General features: G+C 35.7%; 6 protein-coding genes across 8 annotated transcripts; 2 read left to right on the top strand and 4 right to left on the bottom strand.

Moving 5' to 3' along the window:
- Positions 1-446: 446 nt before the first annotated feature.
- Positions 447-2,092, top strand: LOC17898274 (receptor homology region, transmembrane domain- and RING domain-containing protein 3). The gene is made up of 4 exons (XM_006304693.2): positions 447-579; positions 717-944; positions 1,048-1,443; positions 1,526-2,092. Exons 1-4 carry the CDS (start codon positions 447-449, stop codon positions 2,059-2,061), a joined length of 1,293 nt encoding a protein of 430 aa, XP_006304755.1. The 3' UTR covers positions 2,062-2,092.
- A 105-nt stretch (positions 2,093-2,197) lies between these two features.
- On the bottom strand, positions 2,198-6,603 carry LOC17897552 (putative CCA tRNA nucleotidyltransferase 2). Of its 2 annotated transcripts, none has more exons than XM_023788830.1 (15): positions 6,256-6,603; positions 5,997-6,127; positions 5,770-5,887; positions 5,537-5,589; positions 5,389-5,438; positions 5,209-5,307; positions 5,028-5,086; positions 4,751-4,878; positions 4,581-4,647; positions 4,388-4,471; positions 4,224-4,286; positions 3,774-3,951; positions 3,357-3,518; positions 2,931-3,025; positions 2,198-2,510 (listed from the first exon to the last, which is right to left on the bottom strand). In XM_023788830.1, the coding sequence occupies exons 1-15, from the start codon at positions 6,583-6,585 to the stop codon at positions 2,406-2,408; spliced, it is 1,722 nt and encodes a 573-aa protein (XP_023644598.1). In that variant the 5' UTR covers positions 6,586-6,603; the 3' UTR covers positions 2,198-2,405. The 2 variants fall into 2 exon arrangements, with proteins under 2 accessions (XP_023644598.1, XP_006307074.1); XM_006307012.2 differs by having other exon boundaries at positions 4,977-5,086; positions 6,256-6,602.
- A 1,623-nt stretch (positions 6,604-8,226) lies between these two features.
- On the top strand, positions 8,227-10,864 carry LOC17897606 (probable alkaline/neutral invertase D). Its single transcript, XM_006307596.2, has 5 exons — positions 8,227-8,325; positions 8,605-8,946; positions 9,054-9,485; positions 9,558-10,116; positions 10,404-10,864. The coding sequence occupies exons 2-5, from the start codon at positions 8,617-8,619 to the stop codon at positions 10,697-10,699; spliced, it is 1,617 nt and encodes a 538-aa protein (XP_006307658.2). The 5' UTR covers positions 8,227-8,325; positions 8,605-8,616; the 3' UTR covers positions 10,700-10,864.
- A 167-nt stretch (positions 10,865-11,031) lies between these two features.
- LOC17899258 lies at positions 11,032-14,061 on the bottom strand. Of its 2 annotated transcripts, XR_002835323.1 has the most exons (6): positions 13,284-14,061; positions 12,752-13,210; positions 12,293-12,670; positions 12,144-12,211; positions 11,745-12,048; positions 11,032-11,488 (listed from the first exon to the last, which is right to left on the bottom strand). XR_002835323.1 is itself a non-coding variant. In XM_006303915.2 (5 exons), exons 1-5 carry the CDS (start codon positions 13,677-13,679, stop codon positions 11,826-11,828), a joined length of 1,524 nt encoding a protein of 507 aa, XP_006303977.1. In that variant the 5' UTR covers positions 13,680-14,061; the 3' UTR covers positions 11,614-11,825. The 2 variants fall into 2 exon arrangements, 1 of the variants encoding a protein (XP_006303977.1); XM_006303915.2 differs by lacking the exon at positions 11,032-11,488 and having other exon boundaries at positions 11,614-12,048.
- Positions 14,062-18,969: 4,908 nt separating this feature from the next.
- Positions 18,970-20,426, bottom strand: LOC17898325 (transcription factor MYB3). Its single transcript, XM_023789418.1, has 3 exons — positions 20,027-20,426; positions 19,794-19,923; positions 18,970-19,682 (listed from the first exon to the last, which is right to left on the bottom strand). The coding sequence occupies exons 1-3, from the start codon at positions 20,157-20,159 to the stop codon at positions 19,121-19,123; spliced, it is 825 nt and encodes a 274-aa protein (XP_023645186.1). The 5' UTR covers positions 20,160-20,426; the 3' UTR covers positions 18,970-19,120.
- A 1,674-nt stretch (positions 20,427-22,100) lies between these two features.
- On the bottom strand, positions 22,101-23,075 carry LOC17897663. The gene is made up of 4 exons (XM_006304240.2): positions 22,827-23,075; positions 22,655-22,714; positions 22,444-22,490; positions 22,101-22,358 (listed from the first exon to the last, which is right to left on the bottom strand). The coding sequence occupies exons 1-4, from the start codon at positions 23,001-23,003 to the stop codon at positions 22,271-22,273; spliced, it is 372 nt and encodes a 123-aa protein (XP_006304302.1). The 5' UTR covers positions 23,004-23,075; the 3' UTR covers positions 22,101-22,270.
- Between the last annotated feature and the right edge of the window lie 1,044 nt (positions 23,076-24,119).

Genomic DNA, 24,119 nt, shown 5'->3' with positions numbered 1-24,119 from the left:
GATTAAGTGAAGGTGGTTTGGGTTATATAATTTTAATCATTCTCAAATCTGTATAGCTAGATTTTTACTATATAATAGCTTTAAGAAGTAATAATAAAAATGTTCAAAAATGAAAATATACTATATATGTGTTGTCAACAAAATAATTTATACTATATACTTATTCTTTTTTTTTGACAGAAAATACTATATATACTTATTCAAAATTGTCCTTTTCATATGTCATTACTATAGAAAATCTTCAAAGTTTATCGAAGTCATTAATTGCATATTGCCAAATTTGAGTTTCCATTTAAAAACCATTGAATAACTTATGATTTCACTGGAAGTTTGAATATTGATTGACGAACATAAGATTATGATTATATTAGTTGACCAAAAGAAAAGATTATGATTATGTTTAACTCTTCAAATCGATGCTGTGTGGAATTGTGAACGTAGAGACGATGAATCTTGTTGCTCTGCTACTCCTTACAATATCACACCTTTTCATTGTTCCATGTGTAGAAGCAGGCCAAGTCATTTTGGTTGATTCCAACAATAACACTCGCTCTTTTGTCGACATGGAAGCTAGCTTCTGTGAGTGTCTCTCTCAATCCTTTGTTACGTCTTTGTCCGTTTAGCAATTTTGGATTTGTTTATATGTTTTCAGTGAGTAGGGTAATATTTATTCTAGTTAAAAAATTTGTTGATCGTGATGAAGTTCCATGTTGCAGCTCCATTAGTGAATACGGTGAAGGCCGGAGTGGTTTACGTGGCTGAGCCTCTCGACGCTTGCGGAAACATGAGGAATAAACCGGAGCAGAGAGCTAATGGTACTTCCCCTTTTGTGTTGATCAGAAGAGGAGGCTGCAGTTTTGAGTACAAAGTCAGAAATGCGCAAAGAAGCGGTTTCAAGGCTGCCATTGTCTATGACAATGTGGACAGCAATTTCTTATTCCCAAGTAAACTCATGCCTCTCTATGTGTATTGTATGCTAGGTATAAAAAAAGTCTCTAAATCTTGAATCGATGCTATAAATCTTGATTTTGGAATTCTTTTTTTAAGTGGGAGGAGACTCGGACGGGATACAGATTCAAGCGGTTTTTGTGAGGAATGCAGCAGGAGAAACTCTCAAGAAGTACGCTGGTTTGGCGGAAACTGAAGTCATGTTGGTTCCTGATTCAAAGGACTCGCTGTGGTCGCTGTGCGCTACCATAGCATTGCTCTTGTCCCTGGCTATGTGTGGTGTTATGGCCGCTTGTGTCTGCGTCTATAGATGTTGCACACCACATAGCAACTCTATATCTCAATTCAATGGGATGAGCCGTGGAATGGTGAAAGAAATGCCAAGTGTTACATTCACTTGTGCGAAAGATGACACCACCACTGGCTCCTCTTGCGCTATCTGCCTTGAAGACTACAATGTTGGGGACAAGCTCAGGGTCTTACCTTGCGGCCACAGTTGAGTATATATGAGATTTAACCCTATCTCAGCTTTACAACAAAACTTCTGATTCTATGATTCTAATGGTGTTTTTTTCAGAGTTTCATGTCGCTTGCGTAGACTCGTGGCTTATATCATGGAGAACGTTTTGTCCAGTGTGCAAACGGGATGCAAAAAGGAGCACAGATGAGCCACCAGCCACAGAGAGAACACCGTTGCTCAGCTCTTCAATTGCATCATCATCTGTAGTGTGTATAGACCCTCCTCCTTTGGGATCCTCAGTTTCTTTCTCTCCAACACATGTGAGCTCGTCCTACATTCAACAATTTGTCAGGTTGTCCTCTCACCGCAGCCAGCCTTCCCCAATAAATGTCAGTCGTATCTCTGAGAATCTCAGGCGACAAGCCTCACCATTGCAGTCATCATCACAGGGATCATACATGTGTATGAAGTCTTTACATTCACTTGGTTATTCGACTATGTCCCCTCTCAACGCTATCGACAGGTCACCATACCGGCCATACCCAAGCAATGCATCTCCTGGATTAGTCAGTTCGAGAAATCATCCGCGTTGCAATTATACAGCAAATACATTCTCCCCTTTTGCCTCTACACACTCGCTTCCAGACTGTTAGACCGAGCTTGCAACAGACACATAGAAGAATCTGTCTCTCTAGGTGCGGTCCAGTCCGCTTTGGTTCATGTAGGATTTTTATGCTTTTGGATGTCAAGAATAACATCTGATGATGATTTGATATGTATACACCTCGATTTATGTTTGTTATCATTCTTTCAATTTTTTTTGCTCGAATCTGTTTTGTTACATAAAAAACACATAGCTAAACTGCTAGAGATGAGCCTATGACTGATAAAGAATTTGCCAAAATGTTGAGACATCTGAATTTTGACTTTTGACTAATCTACAATGTTAGCAGGTTTAATAAGACTACAGAGCACAACTAGCCACTAGATTCTGAAGTCACTCTGTCCTTTGTCGTTTTGCTTTGATTTCTCTCATCCAATCCTTGCATTCCTCTGAGGTGCCGTTGGGGTTAGCCAGCTGCCATGTGAGCAGTTTCTGTTGCTGTAAAATAGAGCAATTGACATTAGGTAATAGAGATAAGCAAGACATGATCAATGATTCAACAATTAGAGATTACTTTAATATCACACCTTATGGATCTAGTTTAAGTCTGAGTTTGCCTAGCATTACAAGTAACAGTTTCATATAGCCACATGTGGAAAGCAGGATATGATAGATATTTCAGGAAGGTGATTTGCATGGTTTTGCAGGACTAGTCACAGCTAAAGACAATATCTACAAGTTATTGATATTGATAATATAGTGATCAAAGACACAGAAACAGAGGCATGCAAGAGACTATATCTACAAGTTCAATTTCTACTGAGCACAACTCCAACAGGGATCTAGGACGACAAAAATTTGTTCTGAATCCTCAGAGAATGAGGATTGGGGAATCAATGAAAAGAGAGGAAGCCTTACCCATACACGGATGAGAGATCCTCCCTTCAGCTCTGCAATTTGCATGATCTCCCTGCCATTCACCAGAGGTTTAACATCCCAGATGTTATCAAGACCTGTTATGTTAAGAAAGAAACACTGTTACGTATATGGAATGGTTAGCACATTGACAGATGCAGTTCAAATGATAGAAGCATGAGTTTAAAAATGATTTTCTCTTCAACCCTACTTGTTCAACTTTTTTTAAGTCAGAAAGATTTCTATATGTGGGATATATATAAACAGGAATTTTCAAATCAGCTTTTCATGTTCTTAGTTCTACTAGTTTGAGTTTGGTAATAAAAAAAAGTGGGAGCCTTAATAACCATTCACAGCCTAGCTTCTTCTACCTCCTCTTAGAAATGTCTATCTTACATGCTATCATTTATCAAACATTCCAACGTTTACCTAGTTCATGGATAGTTGCCTCAACTGTTAGATAAGTTTCTCGCATCTTCTCCAGTTGGAAGTCCAATTGCCCAATTTCTTGATCGTCCACCGTAGCAGACAACAACAAAGAAGTTAAGAGAGCAACATGCCAGAAGTCTTTAATATCCCTAAGTAAAAACCCTGAAATAGTTATAAAACAGAACATTTTAGTTATATACAGTACATATGGTCAGATATGATATCTTCATTATACACCACAAGTTCAGATATAATAAGTTCACTATACATATGTTCAGCTATAAAATGTTCATTATACTCGTCGTTTAAACAATTATCAATGACACAGATTAACTAATATATATCAGTAATTTTCTTTATCTTCTTACGTTTATAAGGTGGGAGTAATAAAATACTACAAAGGCTATAGAGGAGAACCTGTGAGTACTCTTATTTTCGAAGTTGCTGGGACCACTGCATCATTGTGGGGGAGGGACTTCCAATGCTCAAGAGTATCAGCGGCCCAATCAAGCTTGTCCAGTCCTACATCGTTCTTCGTCTCAAGGGGACAAATCAACGGTCGAAATCTTTCTGCGGTCTGATGTATATTCATAACCTAGAGAAGATGGAATTCATTATCATGATAATAATGAATCTGTTAAGTTGTCTAGCAGTCAAACTTAAAAAAGGTATGGTAAAACAAGATACACTGCAATTGAACATCACATTCACACCTATAATCTAATGTCACAGGTGAAGGCTCTGATTGTACAAAGTTAATTGGTTTTTTCCGTTATTGCCAGAGAAAACAACACAAGTAATGCCATATAGTTCGTTAGTTACTGATTTTACGGCCTAACATATTAAACATTAATAATCAGAACTCACGGTTTCAGCATCACTGGTCTTGCGCTTCATGGAGAATTTGAATATGTGGTTGACAACAGGAATCTGAAAAAGTTAAAAAGAGCTCAAGGTTTGTTGGTTTAGACAACCAAAAACAGATTATTTAACCCTAGAAAAGATGACAAAATATATAAGGGAAAGCATACCGATTTACCCTTGTTGTCTTTGTAAATGGTTTTCCTGAAGGGGAGAAACATAGCAGCATACAGAGCAAGCCGTGTTTGTTCACCCTAAAACAAAATGATAGGACACCAATCAAATCTAATTGAATATCAAAAGATAAGGAACTCAATCTTTAGCAGTTACATAAGAAGCGAACGCCCCAGAATAATGACTCACACTGAAGTTTCCTATCCCAGGTGTTTGAAGCAGTCTCCACATAGCTTCCAAGTAGGCTTGGGAGAGGCTAAAATAGCAGACATGTGAGTGAGTTTTGCAAAATATGAATAGCAGTGTCACAAGACCAGGTTTGCAAAGTTAGAGTTTTAAGAATATAGTTGAGATAGAACCTGCCACAATTCTCTGATGGTGAAGGCTCAGCTGAAGAGGGAAGAGCAAACACAACCCTAAATAGTTTCAACTCAGAAAGATAGGTAACCGCCGAAACTGGCCCATTCCCAGATATCATCAAATCAATCTGCACCAAAGAATCAAGTTGTGTAACGATAAACCCTAAAAGTGGAGGTCACCATAGAAACTAGCTTTCTCCGGCAAGAAGTAAGTGCAAATAAATACTTCATTCCCAATCCGCTCTCTGCTAATTTTCTCTCCCAGAGCTACTCTTACTTCCTCACTTGAAGCAGCTTCTTTTAGTTCTTCATCCAGAGTAAAACCAAACCTCGCACCTGTTATGGCAGTCTATTAGGAATGACAGACAAACGACAACCCAAAGCTCAAAATGGACGACCAAAAATGGGCAAGGTAATGACATATAATGAAAAAAAAACAAGAAAGAATAAACAAGTACCAAAGCGAATAGCCCGGAGAACTCGCAAAGGATCATCCAGAAATGTAGCTTTTGCAGGCAAGGGTGTAACAATTTTTCCAGACTTCAGGTCATCGATGCCTGTAATTTTATCAGTTCCTTGTAAACTATTATTTTGAACATCAAAGGGAATGAATGATGGCAACACAAGAATGCACTAACCTCTTTCAGTAAGGTCTTCTACTGAGCCAGAGTTGATGTTGTAGAATAAACTGTCAATTTAAGAAATCATACAAATGTCCCAATTTGCATTCAGATATATGGATATCATAGTTGTATTACTTCTGGTTCAAGGAGAAGATGTGTGTACCTATTTATGGTTAAATCTCTACGATAAGCATCCTCTTTTGCGGTGCCAAATTTCTGTAATAAAACAGAAAAATTTAAACTTTAAGATAAGCAGCACAAGCAATTAGGTCCTTTACATTGCAACACCAAACAACTACTATGGTTTCGATATTCAGGAATCAGGATAGGTTGTGTTATGCATTCACAGCAAACAAATACATCCAAACAACATAGGCAATGAATAAGAAGGAGTACCATTGTAGGAATACGACTATTCTCTGTGTATTCTTCACTTCTCAAGTTCACAAAATCTATCCATTGGTCATAAATGCGGAGCTTTGCTGTCTCCAAGTGTTTGGATTGGTCAGGGTTCCTGAAACCACCAACAAAATAAGCCAGTTAACATCAAAGATCTGTAGCGTATTCCTACCATGGTACTCCTTCTTATTTGGAGTCATAAGCAAGTAGAAGAGTTTCGAGACCTTTCAATAACAGTGTCGCCTTGTACTTGTTCATCTCTAGAAGATAAATATTCCTTGAACTTATCAAGAAAATCACTTCCCGACATATTATCAATAGCTATGTCAATATCATCACTCTCTTTCCCTAGAAGCTGAAAAAACAAAGATAAGTTATGGCAAATCCTCATAGTGCAACCAAAATACTCATACAGTTACATTCCAGAAACCTCAATCGCTAATAAACCAATTAATCGAATCCAAACCAGGTGACGAAGAGTACCTTATCACGGACCCAACCACCGGCGACGCGAAGCTGCGTGTCAAGGTTACAATAACGGAGAGTACTTAAAAGCCGATCGAAAATTTTCCGTTCTTTCTCATTGAGCTCAATCTTCTCCTTCAATTCGACTGAAGGAATCGATTGCTCTCCAACATTCGTCATCGCCTTCGTCGAGAACCAGTGACAACAACACAGACGAGGCGAAACCACCGGAACGCGATGAACCGATGGAGTAGGAAACGCCAAGCTCAGGGAACGAGAAGAAAAGGGAATTAGAAACCGAGGTTTTGGGAGATTTATGAGAGTGTTGATGGGAAGAGACAGTCTCATGTTCTCTTTTCTTTTTTTAATATCCGTCAGCTTTTGTAATTTCCTTTTTTTCTGATGCGGCGATTCACGACGGCAGCGTTCTGAACCGGTGGAGTGTAAGGGCCAACTCGGGTCCGTATAAGGCAGATCAATATTAGGCCCAATAATGGCCCAAGTTTAATATAAATTTGGACCGTATTTTATTCAACCATTGAAGACTTTACGTGAAATCTACGAAACCATAGATTTACGTACACGCATGCACTAGATCTTGGATACCAAAAAAAGAGAAGAAAAAATCTATCCGTTGAGGAATACGTACGTAACAAAAGAGTACAGAACACATAACTTTTCAATTGTATACAATTTGCAAAAAAATAAAATTAGCCACGAAATAGAGAGTTCAGGTTTAAGCTCCCTTTTGCAGATAGATGCAAGTTTTGTCAATTTACAGCTCAACTCAGCTCCCACCAACAAATAAGATCGGACTTCTTTGAAAGCAATAACACAAACAAAAAAATCCGGATTTTACATCGTCCACGTGAACCGCATGCACCGCCAAACTCCTCCACTGACAATGTTTTTTTTTTTGGTGGCCAAATCCATGGGCTAGTATCTTTGATAGTATCAACTTTATATAAAAAACAAAATTAGTTATATATGTATATTTATAAGATCAACTTGCAATGTAAAAATATCACCAACTATCTCAGTTTTACGCAATTATCAATTATGATTGATTATTTACAAGATAGCTAAAAGAACTTCTTTTTTTTTTTTTTAAGAACTTTTGTTTTCATGATAACCCACTAACATTAACATATATACAGCCTGAATTAACATATATACCGCCACCAACCTTTTGGATAACATTCTTATTGTACGTTAGACAACTGCTAGTCTGATACGTGGATTGATATATATAATAGCCAACGTTTTTTATATTCATGCAATTGTATTTTTTTTTTCCATGCAAATTTAGTTATCATCTTGATCAACAGTAAGAGGGAATAAAAAGAGAAGAAACTAAATGAGTAATGAAAACATCTCTTGCCTAAATTTGGAAATCGCGAATTCAACACGACCAAAGTTTATTCCCCCGTATATACTTCTTTACCAAACATATTCTATAGTTCTATACACAGATATTACATTGTCGTATATTAACAGGTAATTTCTGCATGCAACTTGGCCGATACTAAAAAAAAAATGAGTTGAACTTCACCAGAGGAGAGACTCTATGCCAATTGGGTCAACCTATCACAACATTATTACAATATACTACTCCTATTTCAACCTGAAAAGCGAAAAACAAAAATATGTATAATAAGAGGAAACAAAAATCGAGAAAAGCCGATCGAACCGGCGAAAAGACCAATGACCCAATCGATTCATATTAAGCCAAAATTAAAAAAACATGTCAGACTCAAACACACACAAAAGAAAAGAAAAAAGAAGAACGATGTCGTTTTCCTCCTCGTGAATACCACGCTCCAATCATCTTCTCGCTACGACCAAAGCCTCTAGCTTCATTCATCTCTCTCTCCCTGTCTCCACCATTACCACAGTCAATGAGAGAGAGAGAGAGAAGAAGGAAAAAAAAAACGAGAGACTTCCCACGTTCGTCGTCCTCTCTCATCTTTCCTCTATATATACTTCTTCTCTTCCTTACATTTTCCTTTTTTCTCTTCTTCTCCATCTCTCTCTCCCCCTTACACATTTCTCCACCAGCTCGGAGATTATCTCTCCGTCGTAATTAAGGTCCGTTTTTATGTTTATCTTTTTTACCTTTTCAGATCTATGTTTCCACGATACATGTACCATTCTTTTCTTTCTTTTCCTTTTTGTTACATACATAAAGAGAACACAGTACTTATGACGATTACTAATGTTTTTTAATTACTTTTTATCTAGATAAATCCAATCGTTAACATTTTTTACGTTAATGTTCCTTAATCATCATTTCCAAACAAACAAAAACAAAACGTTTTAAATTAATTTATAGTTATAACTTATATATCCTTTATTCATTCATTCCAGATCTATATACCAATGGAAGCAGTAAACTCTTCAAGCTCGATATCAGAGCTAGACGACATATCACGGTTACTTGACCGGCCGAGGCTAAATATTGAACGGAAAAGATCGTTCGATGAGAGGTCGTTCAGCGAAATGGGAATCTTCGAAACCCTTAATTCTCCCGGAGGCAGGTCCGGATGGGATACTCCGGTTTCTTCGGCTAGAAACTCGTTTGAGCCACATCCTATGGTTGCTGAGGCTTGGGATGCTTTGAGACGTTCCTTGGTTTACTTTCGTGGCCAACCCGTTGGTACTATTGCTGCTTATGACCATGCTTCTGAGGAAGTCTTGAACTATGATCAGGTTTGTTTTTTTTCTTTCTTTCTTTCTGGTATTGCTTTTTTTGTGTTTCGTAATTGAACCTTGCTCTGTTTTTTAAATGATTCTGTTTTGTGGAAAATGTTGGTTAGGTGTTCGTAAGAGACTTTGTTCCAAGCGCACTAGCTTTCCTCATGAACGGAGAGCCAGACATAGTCAAGAACTTCCTCCTCAAGACAATTCAAATCCAAGGAAGAGAGAAAAAGATCGACAGGTTCAAGCTTGGCGAAGGCGCGATGCCTGCTAGCTTCAAGATCCTTCACGATCCAATCAAGAAGACTGATACTGTCATTGCTGACTTTGGAGAGAGCGCCATTGGAAGAGTGGCTCCGGTTGACTCAGGTTTTTGGTGGATCATTCTCCTCAGAGCCTACACCAAGTCCACTGGAGACACTTCACTAGCTGAAACACCTGAATGTCAAAAGGGAATGAGACTCATTCTCTCTCTTTGCCTCTCCGAAGGCTTCGACACTTTCCCGACTTTGCTTTGCGCTGATGGCTGCTCCATGGTCGATCGGAGAATGGTAATAATAGTTCTCTCTAGACAAACTTAGGTTCGGTTTGTATTTGTGTTTAACGAAGTGAATCTTGCGTAGGGGGTTTACGGGTACCCGATAGAGATCCAAGCTCTATTCTTCATGGCTCTTCGATCAGCAATGTCGATGCTAAAACATGACACGGAAGGGAAAGAGTTCATGGAGAGGATAGTGAAGAGGCTACACGCGCTTAGCTTCCACATGAGAAGCTATTTCTGGCTCGATTTCCAGCAGCTCAACGACATCTACCGTTACAAAACAGAGGAGTACTCGCACACTGCGGTCAACAAGTTCAACGTCATCCCTGACTCGATCCCTGAGTGGGTATTCGATTTCATGCCTCTACGTGGCGGTTACTTCATAGGAAACGTTAGTCCAGCTCGTATGGACTTCAGGTGGTTCGCTCTTGGCAACTGTGTAGCGATCCTTGCTTCTTTGGCCACACCTGAGCAGTCGGCTGCGATCATGGACTTGATAGAGGAGCGGTGGGAGGAGCTGGTGGGTGAGATGCCGGTTAAGATTTGTCATCCGGCGATCGAGAGCCATGAGTGGAGGATTGTTACTGGTTGTGACCCTAAGAATACTCGTTGGAGTTACCATAACGGAGGTTCTTGGCCAGGTGAATTTTCTCTTCCTTTCTTTCTTGAATTTGCACTAAGCCAATTTTTTATACTAACAAAATTAAAAAAAGAATGTGTTAACAAAGGGTGAAAAATTACTTTTATGATTTATAAAGTTGGAAACAAAATCATTGTAGAAAAAAAAAAACAAATGCTTCTTTGCCGAAAGTGTTTTCAGTAGTCAAAGATTCCTACTTGTATAAATTGATTAGTTGTCCTATTTACTTTATGTACGGCTAATCATTGTTCTTGTTTTGTTCTGTCGGATTAACTTTCTTCGGCGCAGTGTTGTTGTGGCTATTAACAGCTGCGTGCATAAAGACGGGACGGCCACAGATAGCGAGGCGGGCAATTGACCTGGCGGAGGCAAGGCTGTTGAAGGACGGTTGGCCGGAGTACTACGACGGCAAATCGGGAAGGTTCATCGGAAAACAGGCGAGGAAGTATCAGACATGGTCCATCGCCGGTTACTTGGTAGCCAAGATGATGTTGGAAGATCCTTCTCATCTTGGAATGATCTCATTGGAAGAAGATAAACAGACCAAACCTGTCATTAAGAGATCCTATTCTTGGACTTGTTAATTTGTTGTCCATTCTTTGAGAAGAAATATTCGCCTAAAATTTTGTTTTATTAAAGTTCACGAAATTTGTATTATCGTTTTTTTTTCTTCTTTTAGTGATAAAGTGATAACCTTCTTCTTTTCACATAATTTATATCTTATTTTCTCTTTGGCTGGTTACCTCATATTTTTCGCCTTACAAAGGCCAATATAGTTTGTAGAAAACAAGTGATACTGTTTATATACTTGGACATAATTCAGTATTTCAAATAAAGATGGTTTAACTTCTATGTTTGTTAACAAATTAACAACAAGCTTGTAGATAAGTGAATGGCTATTGGATCATCAAATAAAGGAGCCATGAAATGTACTTATTGTTTGTTTAGAGAAGTCATTACCTTAATTAAGTGGAAAAACAAATTTACAAAACAAAAAAAAAGAAGAAATATTGGAAATAAACTAAGACTGACAAGATGTAGCTCTCGGTCATCTGCAAGGGGCAAATGTAGCAATCATGGCGATAGCACATAATGTGATGGTTGGTGCAGCAAGGATCCATGACTCAGAGTTGATTAAACTAGGAACTAACAGTACTTTGGCATTATGGCCCAAAGCAGCGTACGTGTTAAGTTTTTCCTCCGTTTGCTTTGGTCGAGAAAACTAGATGAATTATCGAGTTATTTACCTCAGGAAAACATGAGTTTACTTGGTGTCAAGATGTCGCGGTGCACATCATCATGAACTAAGGCAGCTTTGAAACCAGCTAACTCTGCGTTTCTGAGTTTCTCCTCAAAACTGCATCCTCCTCTTACTATCAACACGAAAGGAGAAGTACCGTTAACGCTATTATGCTCTAGTTTATTGCTCAAATTTTGGCAAGCATCGAGTGGCTCGGCCATGAAAAGCACTCCGTTTAGCCCAGTTGAGTTCAGTATATAACAGCATAACGGGAAGGCGTGCACTAAATAAAACGATCCTTTTCTTTTTACATCTCAAGAGTAAAAAAGCAGCACCAGATGATAGATGTTCCTAAACAACAAAACTTTGCCTTATGACAGGTAGATTACCTAATGACATTCATTAATCAATCTCTAGCGATCCTTAAGCCGAGAAAAATCAGGATCAGCGGATGGTGGTGAAAACGATAATCATGAGGACGGTGATCTGGTCATAAGCGACATCGCCTTTCTTAAATCTAAAGATTGTAGGGCAGCTCCCGGGAAATGATTACCGTCTGATGGTATCCAAAGATCCCCATTATGTGGCATCAACACCTGAGGTGGGCTTGAGTCGCTTCCATTGCCTTTTTCTGGTGATGTTTCTTGCTTCTGTTTCACAAATTCAAAGAACTCTGCAACCTGGCGTGCATACCTTTTGATAAAAGCCAATTAAGAGAAAGCTGTTTGAGTAAGGAATTTGGGAAACTTTGAAGTGTTAGTTTTGAGTAAACGTAACTGAGAACTTACTGTCTCTTTGCTTCAATGTCTCTGCTAAAGTCGATATTGGGTTCACAGTCAAGTACCAATGCAGGAACCTGTGAAATCAATCAACCCGTCTAAGCAAATAAAATCTCCAGAATCCATGAACTAGTCTAAGCACTATAGAGTGAATTTACCTTCTGGATGCTAGAATGCATATGGTTTCCTTCCAAGTAAAACACGCGATCCCTTATATCAGGATGAAGAGCGTTGTCCATGTGAACAGGTGGTTTACTAACAGAGAATGTACCATGGTTCCCGCTCTCAAACGGAAGGAGCCAGCTCTCATGCTTCTCATGAAGATCTTGGAGGTACTTTAACGAGACTCCACCTTCTTCCTCCCGTTTCCTTAACATCATCCGCTTGTGACAAGTGTCGGGACTCGCCCTCAAGTAAATGAACCCATCAGGAACAAGTCCTGGTAAACAAGAAACCACAGGATCGAACCAAGAATCATATATGCTTATCTCCATCTCGTTCATCCATTTCGCTTCATGAACAGCTCGTACAAACACCTAATATCAATATTAAAAAAAAACATCACTTTCCTATAGTCTTTCTCCTAAAAATGTCTCTAATCTCCAAGAAGAATTTACCATTCGGTCACTAAACACAGAACGCTCCATCAACCGAAGAGGTTTGATCCCAGAGGAAGACTCTTTCTCCTGCATCAGCCGAGTGACAAACACATAGTTCTGGAAAGTATAAGCATACCTCTCAGGCTCAGCATAGAAAGCATCTAAGATATTAAAATGGTCAGGTCCAACATCCTGCCATTTATCAATAGGTTCAGGAACAATCTCAACAAGGTCACGAAGCTCAATGGTTTCATTAGCTATTCTCTGAAGAAACGTAGTCTTCCCAACACTAATGTTCCCTTCAACACAGAAGGTCAAACGTTTCTTAGGAATTGGCTTAGTCTCAGAAGAATCCTTGAGTTCTTCCTCGTCCACGCTTTGTTTGATGAACGTTGTTATGCTCTCGGCGTGGTTCCGATGTTTAATCCCAACAGAGCTTTGAAGATACTCAACCATTTTCTGACTAGCTTCCCAAAACTGAGAGAATCAAACCAAAAATTGTAACACTCAATTGAAACACAAAGCTTTTTCCAAATTTTGTATACAATACCTTATCTTTGTACAATTGCTTGAGCTCTGCAACACCTTCAATTCCATTTTCAACGAGCTTTCTCTGATTCCTCGGACCAACTCCTGGAATTTTCAACAAATCTGGATTACGAACCAATCCTCCACCACCGCCGTTAGAACTCCGATATCTACGATTGGTTCTCGTCGGCTTACTCGGAGAATCTTTCTCCTCCGCGTCTTGGGAACCCGAATTGAACCATTTGGACTTCGTTCCGGTTCGTCTAACCCAAGCTCGAGTTCCACTATCGTCAATTGAGCATCGGCAAGTCGCGAATCGAACCGACGGCGGCGAATTAGGGATAAGGTTTTGGTACGAATACGCCGAGAAAGCAGCACTGGGCGTAGTAGAGAAACAAATTGTAGTAATCTGCTGCATTGAATAGGTAGAGAAATTGAACGGAGACGATGATAAGGTTTTTGGCCGGAGCTATTAAAACCCCTCTGGGAAAGGAAGAAGGTTTAGAAGGCTTAGCCGGAGTGGAGGAGAGAAGAGGGATTGAACAAGTGTTGCTCCGTCGTAGAATCTTCTTTGAGCATTTCTCCTTGAAACTCGGAAAAAATAGAGAAATGGATAAGATAAAACCCTAGTTTCAAGATAGTTCTGAGTCTTGTGACTTGTGAGTGAGGCAAGAAGATGAAAATTTAAAAATTAGGGTTTTGTTGGTGTTTGGTGTTGCTGTTTATGTCTTATAGATACAGAGGAAGAAGAAGGAGAGTGAATTTAGCGATAGGGGTTTGATTCGGCGGGGGAATACAGAAAAAGTAACATCATCGTTAAACGCACTTTAAAGCTTACGTTAATGTTTAATTTATTAGGATATACCCGTCATAACTTGATATATTTGTTTGGTTGATCATTTTCGTACTTGGTATATATAGTCTAGTTTTATAAGTGTGTATTTTATTTTAATTTTATATAATTTTTTGAATTTATATTATAAGTAGATTAATAGATATATATGGTCAACCCGCGATATACCGCGAGACAATTTTGTTGTAAATAAAATTTTTTATTTTAACTTAACCCGTAAAAGATTTTAAATATAGACAATCCGTAATAAAAAATATAATCATATTTATGTATACTTAAACCCATTCAATCATATTTACGTACAATTTTATTATATTTTTAGAGTTCAAATATTAATAATACTTTAAAATTTTGTAGAGTTCAATTTTTTAATATTTTAAATATTCTATAAAACTTAAATCAAATATTATAATTTTCAGCTTTTAAAATTTTTAATATTTATAATACTTTCAAATTTTAAAAAATAAAATAAAATTTATAATATTTTGAAACCTTTTAAAAGTTTTATTTCTCTTAAATAAGGAACCATATTAAACCGAATAAAATTTTTAATTTGGATAACTGAGAAATCAAAGTTCATGTTCATTTGTAGTGGTGAACATATTAGTTGTATTTATAATGGTTTGAACTATAATCTAAAAATTTATACTTTATGTAGATGTTATACATATATTTTCCTTTATCGATTGAGTTATATATATGCGTCCGTTTTCTAAAATTTAAATTGCAAAATGTGTAGAAAAAAATTTGTATTTTTATTATAATTTATTTTATGTAATAATATAAATTAAAAACAAATAAGATTATATAAATATATTGGAGAGAGATTCGATTTATTAAAGAGAGAGTTTAGGAAAAAATTTGATGTAATAAATATTTGTTTCCATTTTTGCGATTTGCTTGTGAGTTAATTACAAAATTTAATTTTAAGTTTTGTTATTTATTCAAATGGTAAGGGTTTGATTATGTAAATAATACAAAATAAAAGGTTATAATCCAAATTAGATTTTAGGACAAAATGTATTTCAAAAATGTTAAGATAGATGTGGTAATGATATGATTTGAATTTTTTCTGTAATTAGAATATGATAAGGTAGGAATCGTGTTATTGGGCCTTTATTTAGTAGATTAATTTACCAACCCAATGGGCTTTTATCTACAAATCCGTTATTGTAACAGGATTGACATGTAAATCCGTTATGACATGCAAATTGGCTAACATGCAATGAATGTAAACATAATTCCTCTGTTTTCGATTATATTATTTGATTTTTTTTGTTTCTTCAAAGTTTTTTGATACTATATCTTAAAAACATTTGAATGAGTATTGGCTTATTGGTTAAAAAAGTTTCTGCTTATTCATCCTAAGTATAAAACCAAAATTGATAAGGGTATGCATGTGACTGTGAGTATGGCTGAGAACGAGTTTTGATGAAGTAGAACAATTAACATACTAAAAATATCTAAAATATAGATATATAAATAGAATATGTTCTGTGAGGGCCAGACAAAACAAATTATAGACATTTAAAAAAAAAGGAAGGAAATGAAATGTAATAATTGAAAATATCATGGAGGGCATGGGACCAAATTGAGATAATGAATGAATGAAGAAGAGAGATTCTCAACCATGCAAATGAAATAATAGGGTTAAGTTTTTGTCAGGTTGATGGGATGGCCCCTCAGCTCTCCTTATTTATAATTTTTAGGTTTGTGTTTCGTTTCCTGACTCGCCAAGTCTTCTTGAGTCTCGTGACCACCCAAACTTATCCATTACCACCAATCCGATCGATATATATATCTATAAGCCAATCTTTCTAGTCCATGCATTCAAGATTCAACCATTAGTTGGTAGTTTTTACAAAGTATTTAGTAATTAGTGTTTATTTATCTTGTAAGAGTTATAATATTGTTTGGTGTAAGTAAGTGTGTAATACATCTTCGGGACATTTCAGAAACATGCATGCTATTGCTAGAATATTAATTATTACTATATGACACATAACGATCGATGGCTTTTCTATTTTAAAACCCATTTGAGCTATATATAGATTCTTGAATGTTGAACTATCCTTCTGACCAAAAACAAAAACAAACACAGCAAAAACAAAAAAGAGCAATGAAATATATCCATCATGGTTTCAATAGTGCCCTTCTCATTAAGTGTTCTTAGTCAAAGATTCAACTATATGTACGTTCTTCATATATATATATATATATATTTACTTTTTACTTGACATTTAATTATGAAAACAAATAATTTTTGCCATATACATAACAAATTTACTACTACCTCAACATTTTGAATTTTTTTTGACAAAATTTGTGTTGTGGCTTCGTCTGAAGAGTGAGTGCTACGATATGACGGAACCTTCAAAAAGCATTCGATCAAGAGTATTACATTTAATTTCTGGCAAATAAGGATGACACTTTTTACACTTATGCGTACAAAAAAGTATAAGAAGTTAACGTATAGATTGATATAAAACAAACAAGAAGCTAGTGCATGGCTGGCTAAAAAAGATCAATGATGATCATGCGATTCAATCTAGCTAACTTACATGTGCAACATTATCACTTTTGCTCCTATTAATTCGTACTATCATTAATATTCCATCCAATTTCCATTATAATGCATATAGTTCTCGTTATTATATATAGTAAGAAAATATAAATTTAATCAAGTATTATCCCTTTTTTCATTATTCATTGATCATAGATTCGGTTACCTACCACCCAACATCTCACATGTTGTTTTTATCTATCTTCTACCCCATCTCACCTGCTTATATTCTTGACCTAATTTGCCTTCGTTTTGGAATAGTAAACTTCTTATAAAATCTATAAAAATATTTATAAAAAAAAACTCTTTCGTATAAGTAAGTTATTGAATTGTGAATCAGAATTATTTATTTTTGTCCTAGATATTGCATGGCAAATACAAATTTTTGTACAAATAGTTAAAATATATATATCCGTTTTTCTTACAAAAGAATTATTGAGAATTGTGGAAATGAGATATTTATTTATATACATGTTAATAGAAAAACTGTTACGTAATCGTTATTATTCATTTATGAATTTATTTTCCAAAAATGCTATTTTGTCATATAATATTGTGTATTAGCGAAAAAGGTTTAGTCGTCCCACCAACAAGCATAAAAAGGGCTTTACATGTAATAAATAAAAATGGCTCAAAAACGTAATAAGATTTTGTCTTTTAGAGATTAGCACATGATAATTTGGTATTTTATATCTGTAAAACGAAACCGCACAAACATATTGTTAATAAACCAGCTTTTAGGTGAGATTCTACCTAAAAGAACCTAAACGTCGATTTCATTATATATCAATTTCTTTAAATTTTCTTTTTAAAAAAAGTTGTTTTAAGGAAACCACATGCTGAAACCAGATTGGAGCTGGCACATTCCACAGTCCACTCTAAAAGCTTTAAGATAATGGTGACGATTATTTCTTAATACTACTATTAATTATAAACTTATAATCATAACAACAACTATACAATAACTCAGATTTTCGAAATAAAAATAAAAATCGATAACGTGCTTCTACTAAACACAAAAGCTTAATGTGTAAAAACAAATATATTTTTTGTTATTGCTGACTAAGGAACCATTAATGTGTTGATATATCCATTACGTAACGAAGATCTTAGTTGTAATTTTAAAAGAAAGACCCTCGGGAAAGTTATTTTGTCAAATCTATCTAGCTATCAATTGTAAATATGTTATTTGGTTATATGCTACACCTACACTCGCCATTCACATTCCTAAGACGATCGATAAATAATTTAGTTTTTGAATGTTTAAGGCGACTGGGGTGGAAAAATCAGTTTTGTATCAAATCATCTAATATTACTAATTACAAATTACAATTCATATTGACAACCCTATAGATCAATTTCATTTGTTTCCTACTAGTAAAAAAATCCTTATACCTACTTAAATTTTCATGACTGAACCTTAATATTCGTGGGTATAATTTTTTATTTTACTAGATGCACTAACAGTTTATTATGATTTGCTAGTAATAGTCATTCAAAACCTTATATTGTTATTCTCTAGCTATCAAATGCAAAGCATATAAATGGATGTACAATGTAGACTGTTAAACATCATAAAATGGAAGGAAAATAAATGCCAATAGCAAAAAGTTTAAGACGAGACCTGAAAAATAAAACACATACAAAAAAAGCAACGACACCAAACCAAAACTTAGGTATGGTTTTGCGTCGACATCAAAGTTAGCTCTGCACATCATCTGCTGAAATGACTTGGTCAATATCTAAATCTAATTAATGTTAGGAACACTTTATTCAATAGGTCGGTTGAATTAGTTATATATGCATTCTTATTTCTGATAATTGATATTGAAATATATATAAGTATATATAATTATATATACTCTCTCTGCACTTTTATTGTATTTTTTTTTTATTTTTTTTTGGAATACTACACGTTTTAAGTAACGATTCGAGATACGAACACTTGAGTTTGTTAAATTTAATTAAGATGTACATTCACTTAAACTTAGCTGGTATGTGTAAATTAGATGATCAAACAATGATTAACCCATTTGCTTTTTGTGAAAAGAAATAATAACAAAATCTCTTTTGAAATAGATGAAATAATATCATATAATTAAGGATTTGATCAAATCATAAATAAATCGTATATTTTGTTAAAAATAGTATATAGAGCTTAAATTCCTTACATCTTTAAGAAATTTTTTAAAGTTACTAAGATATGTATATAATTTTTCTTGAAATTTATTAAATTTCGAACGTGTCCTGATTTCTACTATTTTTGAGTTTATAATTGAAGGAAAAAAATAATTAACAAAATCAAGTATACATTTTTACGAAAGTTTTTGATAATATGAAACAAGTTTGAGACAGCTCTATTTTCTTTTTGCCATCAAATAAATTAAATCCTAATCATCTTAGCTTTGATTGATGCGTTACATAACAAAATGTAAAATTAACACTAATGGGTTCGAACATCAGAATTACGACAATTCCGACACGACTCATTATGGAACAACCCAACCCGACAACACAAACACACCGCATCGCTCTGAGCTCCTCCGAACAACTCGGACCCCCACCGTCGAGTCGACTCAGCAGAGTCAACAACACTCGCCTTACGACTCGACTCGTACCGATGGTAACTCGTCGCTGCTGGTCCGACGGAGAGCTCCAAGTTGAGCACCCAGTCGCCCTCGTTCCCGAAATCCTTCTCCGACGTCGTTCCACTACTCGTACAGTTATTAAAACCGATCTCTTCCCGTAGTACCGGTTCCGGTTTAACCGGTCCGGCTAAATCAATACGCAAAGGCTCAACTACATCGTCGTTTTGAAGAGACAGAGGATGAGGAGGAGGAGGAGGCAATACAACTAATGCTGACGCAGCAGCAGAGTCGTTGATGAGACGGTGAGTGTTGGGATCGATCCCACGGCTGAGAAGCTTTCTCTTGATATGAGTGTTCCAATAGTTTTTGATCTCGTTGTCTGTTCTTCCTGGTAATCTCCCAGCTATCAAAGACCATCTTCAACAAACAAAACAGAGTTTTTTTAAAAATGCAAACTTTTTAAATATCAAATCAAAGTTTGTAAATTTGTTTTTGCGTAGAAAGAAGAGAAAGATCAAGAAGACTGACTTGTTACCGAGCAAGCTATGGAGCTTGATGATGAGTTCGTCTTCATCTTCAGAGAAATTGCCTCTTTTTAGATCTGGTCTTAGATAATTCATCCATCTCAATCTACAACTCTTACCACATCTCTGTAACCCTGCACACAATTGTTTCGTAATTCTAAATTACCAAAAAACCAAATCTTTATATATGTCTTGTACATATATATATATATGTGATAAGAGAAGTGTGAAAAGTACCGGCGGCGCGAGGGAGAGATCGCCAGCAGCCTTCACCGTGTTTACGGATGTAATCAACGAGAAGCTGATCTTCTTCTTTAGTCCAAGCTCCTTTGTTCATGTGAGCTTTCTCGCAGCATGGTGATCTTCCCATCTCTTTAAATGTTCTTCTTCTTCTTCGATCTCTATATGTATCTCTATGCGTATGTATGTATGTATGTATTTTGGAGAAATTTGGTGTTTGTATATATATTTTTTTTAAAATAATCTGGAAGGAAAAGAGAGAGAGTTCCTGTGTAGGATGATGTTTTCGTTTTGAATGTTATTTATAATAAACTTAACTAACTAACCATTATTATAATACCAAAAGTTAAAAAAATAAAATATAAATTGATCTAAGGAAATGAAGAAGAAGAATATTGTAACAACAACAAACCAGAAAAACAAATTGATTGTACACTCTCACAGGATGAACGTGCGAGTTTCCTAACCTTTTTTATTTCTTTTTTCTTTTGAGATGTAGATCGTACGGTTTTAGTTATTTGACTTTTTTTTTTTTTTGGGCTCTTTTACATCACCTGCCAAATATAATAAAGTAAAAAAAACAATCATTAAACAGTAATTTTACATTTCGACAACATTACAATTAACTGTAACATCTATATGTTTTGTAAGCATTCTTATTGCATCATTTAAAGAGAGATTTTAACTGTTTTGTTTTACTGCAGGAATGATTAATAAATAAATAAATAAAAAAGAAAGGTTAAAGAATCTAAAATTGGAGAAGATGTTAAAAAAGAAGAAGAAGAAGAGAGTAGATCTGGAGAAAGTAGGTAGATAGATTGAGGGAGAAGATGAGTGTAGGTAGGTAGCTGTCTCTTTTTTCAATCTGAGATAGAGAGAGAGTACTCTCTCTCTTCACCAATCACTCTCTTCACACGCTACTTCCTTCACGTACCACCACGTGTCCTCTCTCTCTCTTTATGATTTTTTTATTTTAATCTCACATTCTCTCTCTCCCCTCGAGATTAGATTAGTTGGATAACTGAATTATTGGTTTTTTTGCATGTGTTGTTGTTACTTTTGTTTTGGTCTTCTTCTTCTGTTTGTGTGTTCTGTCCGTTTAAAAGCTTTTTAAAACGATCGAGTTTCTTCTACTTCTTCTTACAACAACGACGGTCCAATTAAAGAAAACTTATTACGCAATAGTTGTGTAGAGTCAACATGGGATTCATTTCTTGGAAACTTTTGGCATGACATCTCGCTAAACTAAGAAAAAAAAAATGCCTTTACATCATTTAATCGCGTTACAATTCGTATAAAATGTCTTTTTTTTTGTCTTACACGTCGCATACGCATTTAGTCTTTTTGCAGAAGTTATCGAAATTGTTGTCATTAATTAAAAGAGAGTTGAATTTTTACAAAATTGATGTAATACATCTTAAGTTTTCAGAACTATAAAGTAAACAAATATTGACTTATTAAAAACTTGAAAGATGTTTTTCTTTTTTCCTTTTTTCTTCCTGATGATACCGTTGTTCTGTTTTTTTCTTTTCTTTGTTTCTTATATAAAAAAAAACGCACAATCTAACTACGGTTCAACCTTCAACATTTTCAGTTTAAACTACTAGTTCAATGTTTTTATGTGAGCCATAATAAGTTATGATTAATTAAGAAAGAAACATAAGACCAGTCATGAGCCTTCTGTTCATACCCATTAAGCATTGGGCCGTACGTTTCTTTCAAGTCCCGACATGCATGGCTAACCCCGAACAAGCTTCTTAATTTCCTCTCACGCCACTCCAATGCAAATCTTTGTACACCACTTACTATACCTCTTGTCTATGTTGGCTGAGGCAACATGAATCGAATGTCTCGTCTTGTTGTGAGTAATACTGAGTATTTACTACTTTCTACGGAAAGTTTCGTGGGAGGTCCACTTATGGTTATAGAACTGGAATCAAAGGCTCTCGCATGCACACAAAAGAATCTGATGAAAACGCGAATCAAAGAAAGATAACATTGGAAGCGCAACTAAAACTTGTGCGGCTCTCAAATTCTTTTCAACTAACTTCATCGTTATCAACGTTTAAGAAGCCTTAATGCAGTTCACATTCTATCGAAAACATAATATATCAACGACTTGTAAGTTTACATGCAAGATATATATTGGGCTGTAATATTATAGGAATAAAGACATTTTATAATGATCACAGATATATATATATATATATATATATATAACTTATGTAAGAGAAACAACAACTATCGTTCCCCTCTCTGTTCAGGCGTCAAGCCTCCCTTGCCACACTTAGGACAACTTTTCATACCAAATCCTTGACAATCAAAACATCTGCACATTTTCAAAACGCCAAGTTAGCTCTCATTGAACTGCAACATTTTTTTCAGTATTGTAGTGTTAATTAGTTATTACTTACTTCCACCTCTCAAACATATTTCCATTCTTCTTATTTTTACCTGTTCCCTGGAGGCAACAAACGATTTCTTTCGTTATCCATATATACATAGTATGCTAATTAAATGGGATTAAATCAAAGTATATACGATCAAACATACACTAAAAGAATTAATTAGACTCGCTTGAAGATATGATTAGTATGTATCTAACAATGAAGATTAAATTAGTACCTTGCAACCTGGACACTCGATTGCTCCTTTGGCTCCACAAGTCTCACAACTTTTGAATATCTGTTTTTACATAACCTTTGAAGAATTAACATAACTCTTCATTGACGATGATGATAACATCACAGTACTGTAAAAATAGATGTTCTTGATTATATATGTGGTGAAATCTTACCGAACCAAAAGAGAAGTTTCCGATTTTTCCCGCAGAAACTTTGATGGAATCCCGTCGCCCCGATACAATCTGTCTTTCAAAAGCTAGAATCTTGTGTTCTAGAGATAACTCACTACAACAAAGTGGAGCTTTCAACATTTCAAAACTGTAGGAGGAAATAAGAAGTAACATATGCATGTGGATAGTAAATATGGATGATGGTGTGGAAGAAAGCTAAAAACATTTGCTTGGTTGTGGTTTGTGGATATTGAAACCGAAACGGATTATGTGGAGGAAATATGTTGTGGGAAAGCTTCCAAATATATGGAAACTTTAAATTTGACCCACAAAAAAGTTTTTTTTTGTGTGTAAAATACACTAATGTCATAAGACCATGATTAACGGCAGTTGCTTAGGTTTTTCTTAGGTAATAAACAGATAAAAATTAAATGCTAAATCATGTAAATATAGAAGAGACGTATCTTAGTTAAGATCGAAATTTTGCCTTGAGATCGGCCATGTGTCATTCTGTGATAGGTCGAAGAAGAAGAAAAAAAAAAGAGAAAAAAACCACATCGATCGTTCTGCGTTTTCTCGTGTATCTCTCTCTTTCACCCAAGTGCTGTCGTTGGCGACGAAGAAGACGAACACAAAGCATCATCCGATCCACCGCCTTATCCGTCTTCCAGCCGACGAGACAGACCAATCTCACCATCTCCATCGACGCAGATGTCCACGACGACGAGGAGGAGGTGAAATCGGCGATGGAGAGATTACATCAGGCGAAGATCTCCAATTATAGCTCAAATCGGAGTTAATCCTTCTCATATCGGTATAGAACTGATTGAATCTCCCTCTGCTTGTTAGATTTTATGTTGTTTGATTGTGGGGAAATTAGGGTTAATGACTTGTTTCTCTGTAGATTTAGGCATGAATTCGATCCGATTTACACCTGTTGATCGACAAGATTACTTCCATGGTTTAGTAGTATTGTGATTAGTTTTTGAGTAGCTATGTCTGTAGCTATGTCCATTGGTAAATGAGAAGAGCTTTTTAGTAACAAGTCTATATCTGCTGCGCTGCAGTTTCAAATGATTAATGGCCGACTCCAATGTATTAAACTTTGGTGCAATTTTCTGCAGATCATGATTCGTGCATGAGGAAATAGTTAACCCAGAGCTGTGCTGTATTATAAAGTTGAAGATTATCATGAATTTGTTGGCTCACAACTCCATGTATCTGTCTTTGTAAAGGTTTCTCTCTATCACTTTGAATTTTGATTAGAACCAGTTCAAACAATTTCTTGTTCTTCAT

The sequence above is a fragment of the Capsella rubella genome, unplaced genomic scaffold, assembly GCF_000375325.1.
Source record: "Capsella rubella cultivar Monte Gargano unplaced genomic scaffold, Caprub1_0 scaffold_1, whole genome shotgun sequence".
NCBI classification, from domain to species: Eukaryota; Viridiplantae; Streptophyta; class Magnoliopsida; order Brassicales; family Brassicaceae; genus Capsella; species Capsella rubella.
This window is presented reverse-complemented; position numbering and strand designations above follow the sequence as displayed.

Coding starts and splice junctions, on each gene's coding strand:
- LOC17898274 (XM_006304693.2), top strand. CDS start 447: ATGAATCTTGTTGCTCTGCTACTCCTTACAATATCACACCTTTTCATT. Junction 580..716: donor CGACATGGAAGCTAGCTTCT/GTGAGTGTCTCT, acceptor TCCATGTTGCAG/CTCCATTAGTGAATACGGTG. Junction 945..1,047: donor CAGCAATTTCTTATTCCCAA/GTAAACTCATGC, acceptor TCTTTTTTTAAG/TGGGAGGAGACTCGGACGGG.
- LOC17897552 (XM_006307012.2), bottom strand. CDS start 6,585: ATGAGACTGTCTCTTCCCATCAACACTCTCATAAATCTCCCAAAACCT. Junction 5,590..5,769: donor ATAGTCGTATTCCTACAATG/GTACTCCTTCTT, acceptor GTTTTATTACAG/AAATTTGGCACCGCAAAAGA. Junction 4,287..4,387: donor AAGACAACAAGGGTAAATCG/GTATGCTTTCCC, acceptor TAACTTTTTCAG/ATTCCTGTTGTCAACCACAT.
- LOC17897606 (XM_006307596.2), top strand. CDS start 8,617: ATGGAAGCAGTAAACTCTTCAAGCTCGATATCAGAGCTAGACGACATA. Junction 9,486..9,557: donor CCATGGTCGATCGGAGAATG/GTAATAATAGTT, acceptor AATCTTGCGTAG/GGGGTTTACGGGTACCCGAT. Junction 10,117..10,403: donor TAACGGAGGTTCTTGGCCAG/GTGAATTTTCTC, acceptor TCTTCGGCGCAG/TGTTGTTGTGGCTATTAACA.
- LOC17899258 (XM_006303915.2), bottom strand. CDS start 13,679: ATGCAGCAGATTACTACAATTTGTTTCTCTACTACGCCCAGTGCTGCT. Junction 13,211..13,283: donor AGCAATTGTACAAAGATAAG/GTATTGTATACA, acceptor TGATTCTCTCAG/TTTTGGGAAGCTAGTCAGAA. Junction 12,049..12,143: donor GACATTGAAGCAAAGAGACA/GTAAGTTCTCAG, acceptor TTTTATCAAAAG/GTATGCACGCCAGGTTGCAG.
- LOC17898325 (XM_023789418.1), bottom strand. CDS start 20,159: ATGGGAAGATCACCATGCTGCGAGAAAGCTCACATGAACAAAGGAGCT. Junction 19,924..20,026: donor ATCTCTCCCTCGCGCCGCCG/GTACTTTTCACA, acceptor AATTGTGTGCAG/GGTTACAGAGATGTGGTAAG. Junction 19,683..19,793: donor CATAGCTTGCTCGGTAACAA/GTCAGTCTTCTT, acceptor TGTTTGTTGAAG/ATGGTCTTTGATAGCTGGGA.
- LOC17897663 (XM_006304240.2), bottom strand. CDS start 23,003: ATGCATATGTTACTTCTTATTTCCTCCTACAGTTTTGAAATGTTGAAA. Junction 22,715..22,826: donor GAAACTTCTCTTTTGGTTCG/GTAAGATTTCAC, acceptor ATGTAAAAACAG/ATATTCAAAAGTTGTGAGAC. Junction 22,359..22,443: donor AATATGTTTGAGAGGTGGAA/GTAAGTAATAAC, acceptor GAAAATGTGCAG/ATGTTTTGATTGTCAAGGAT.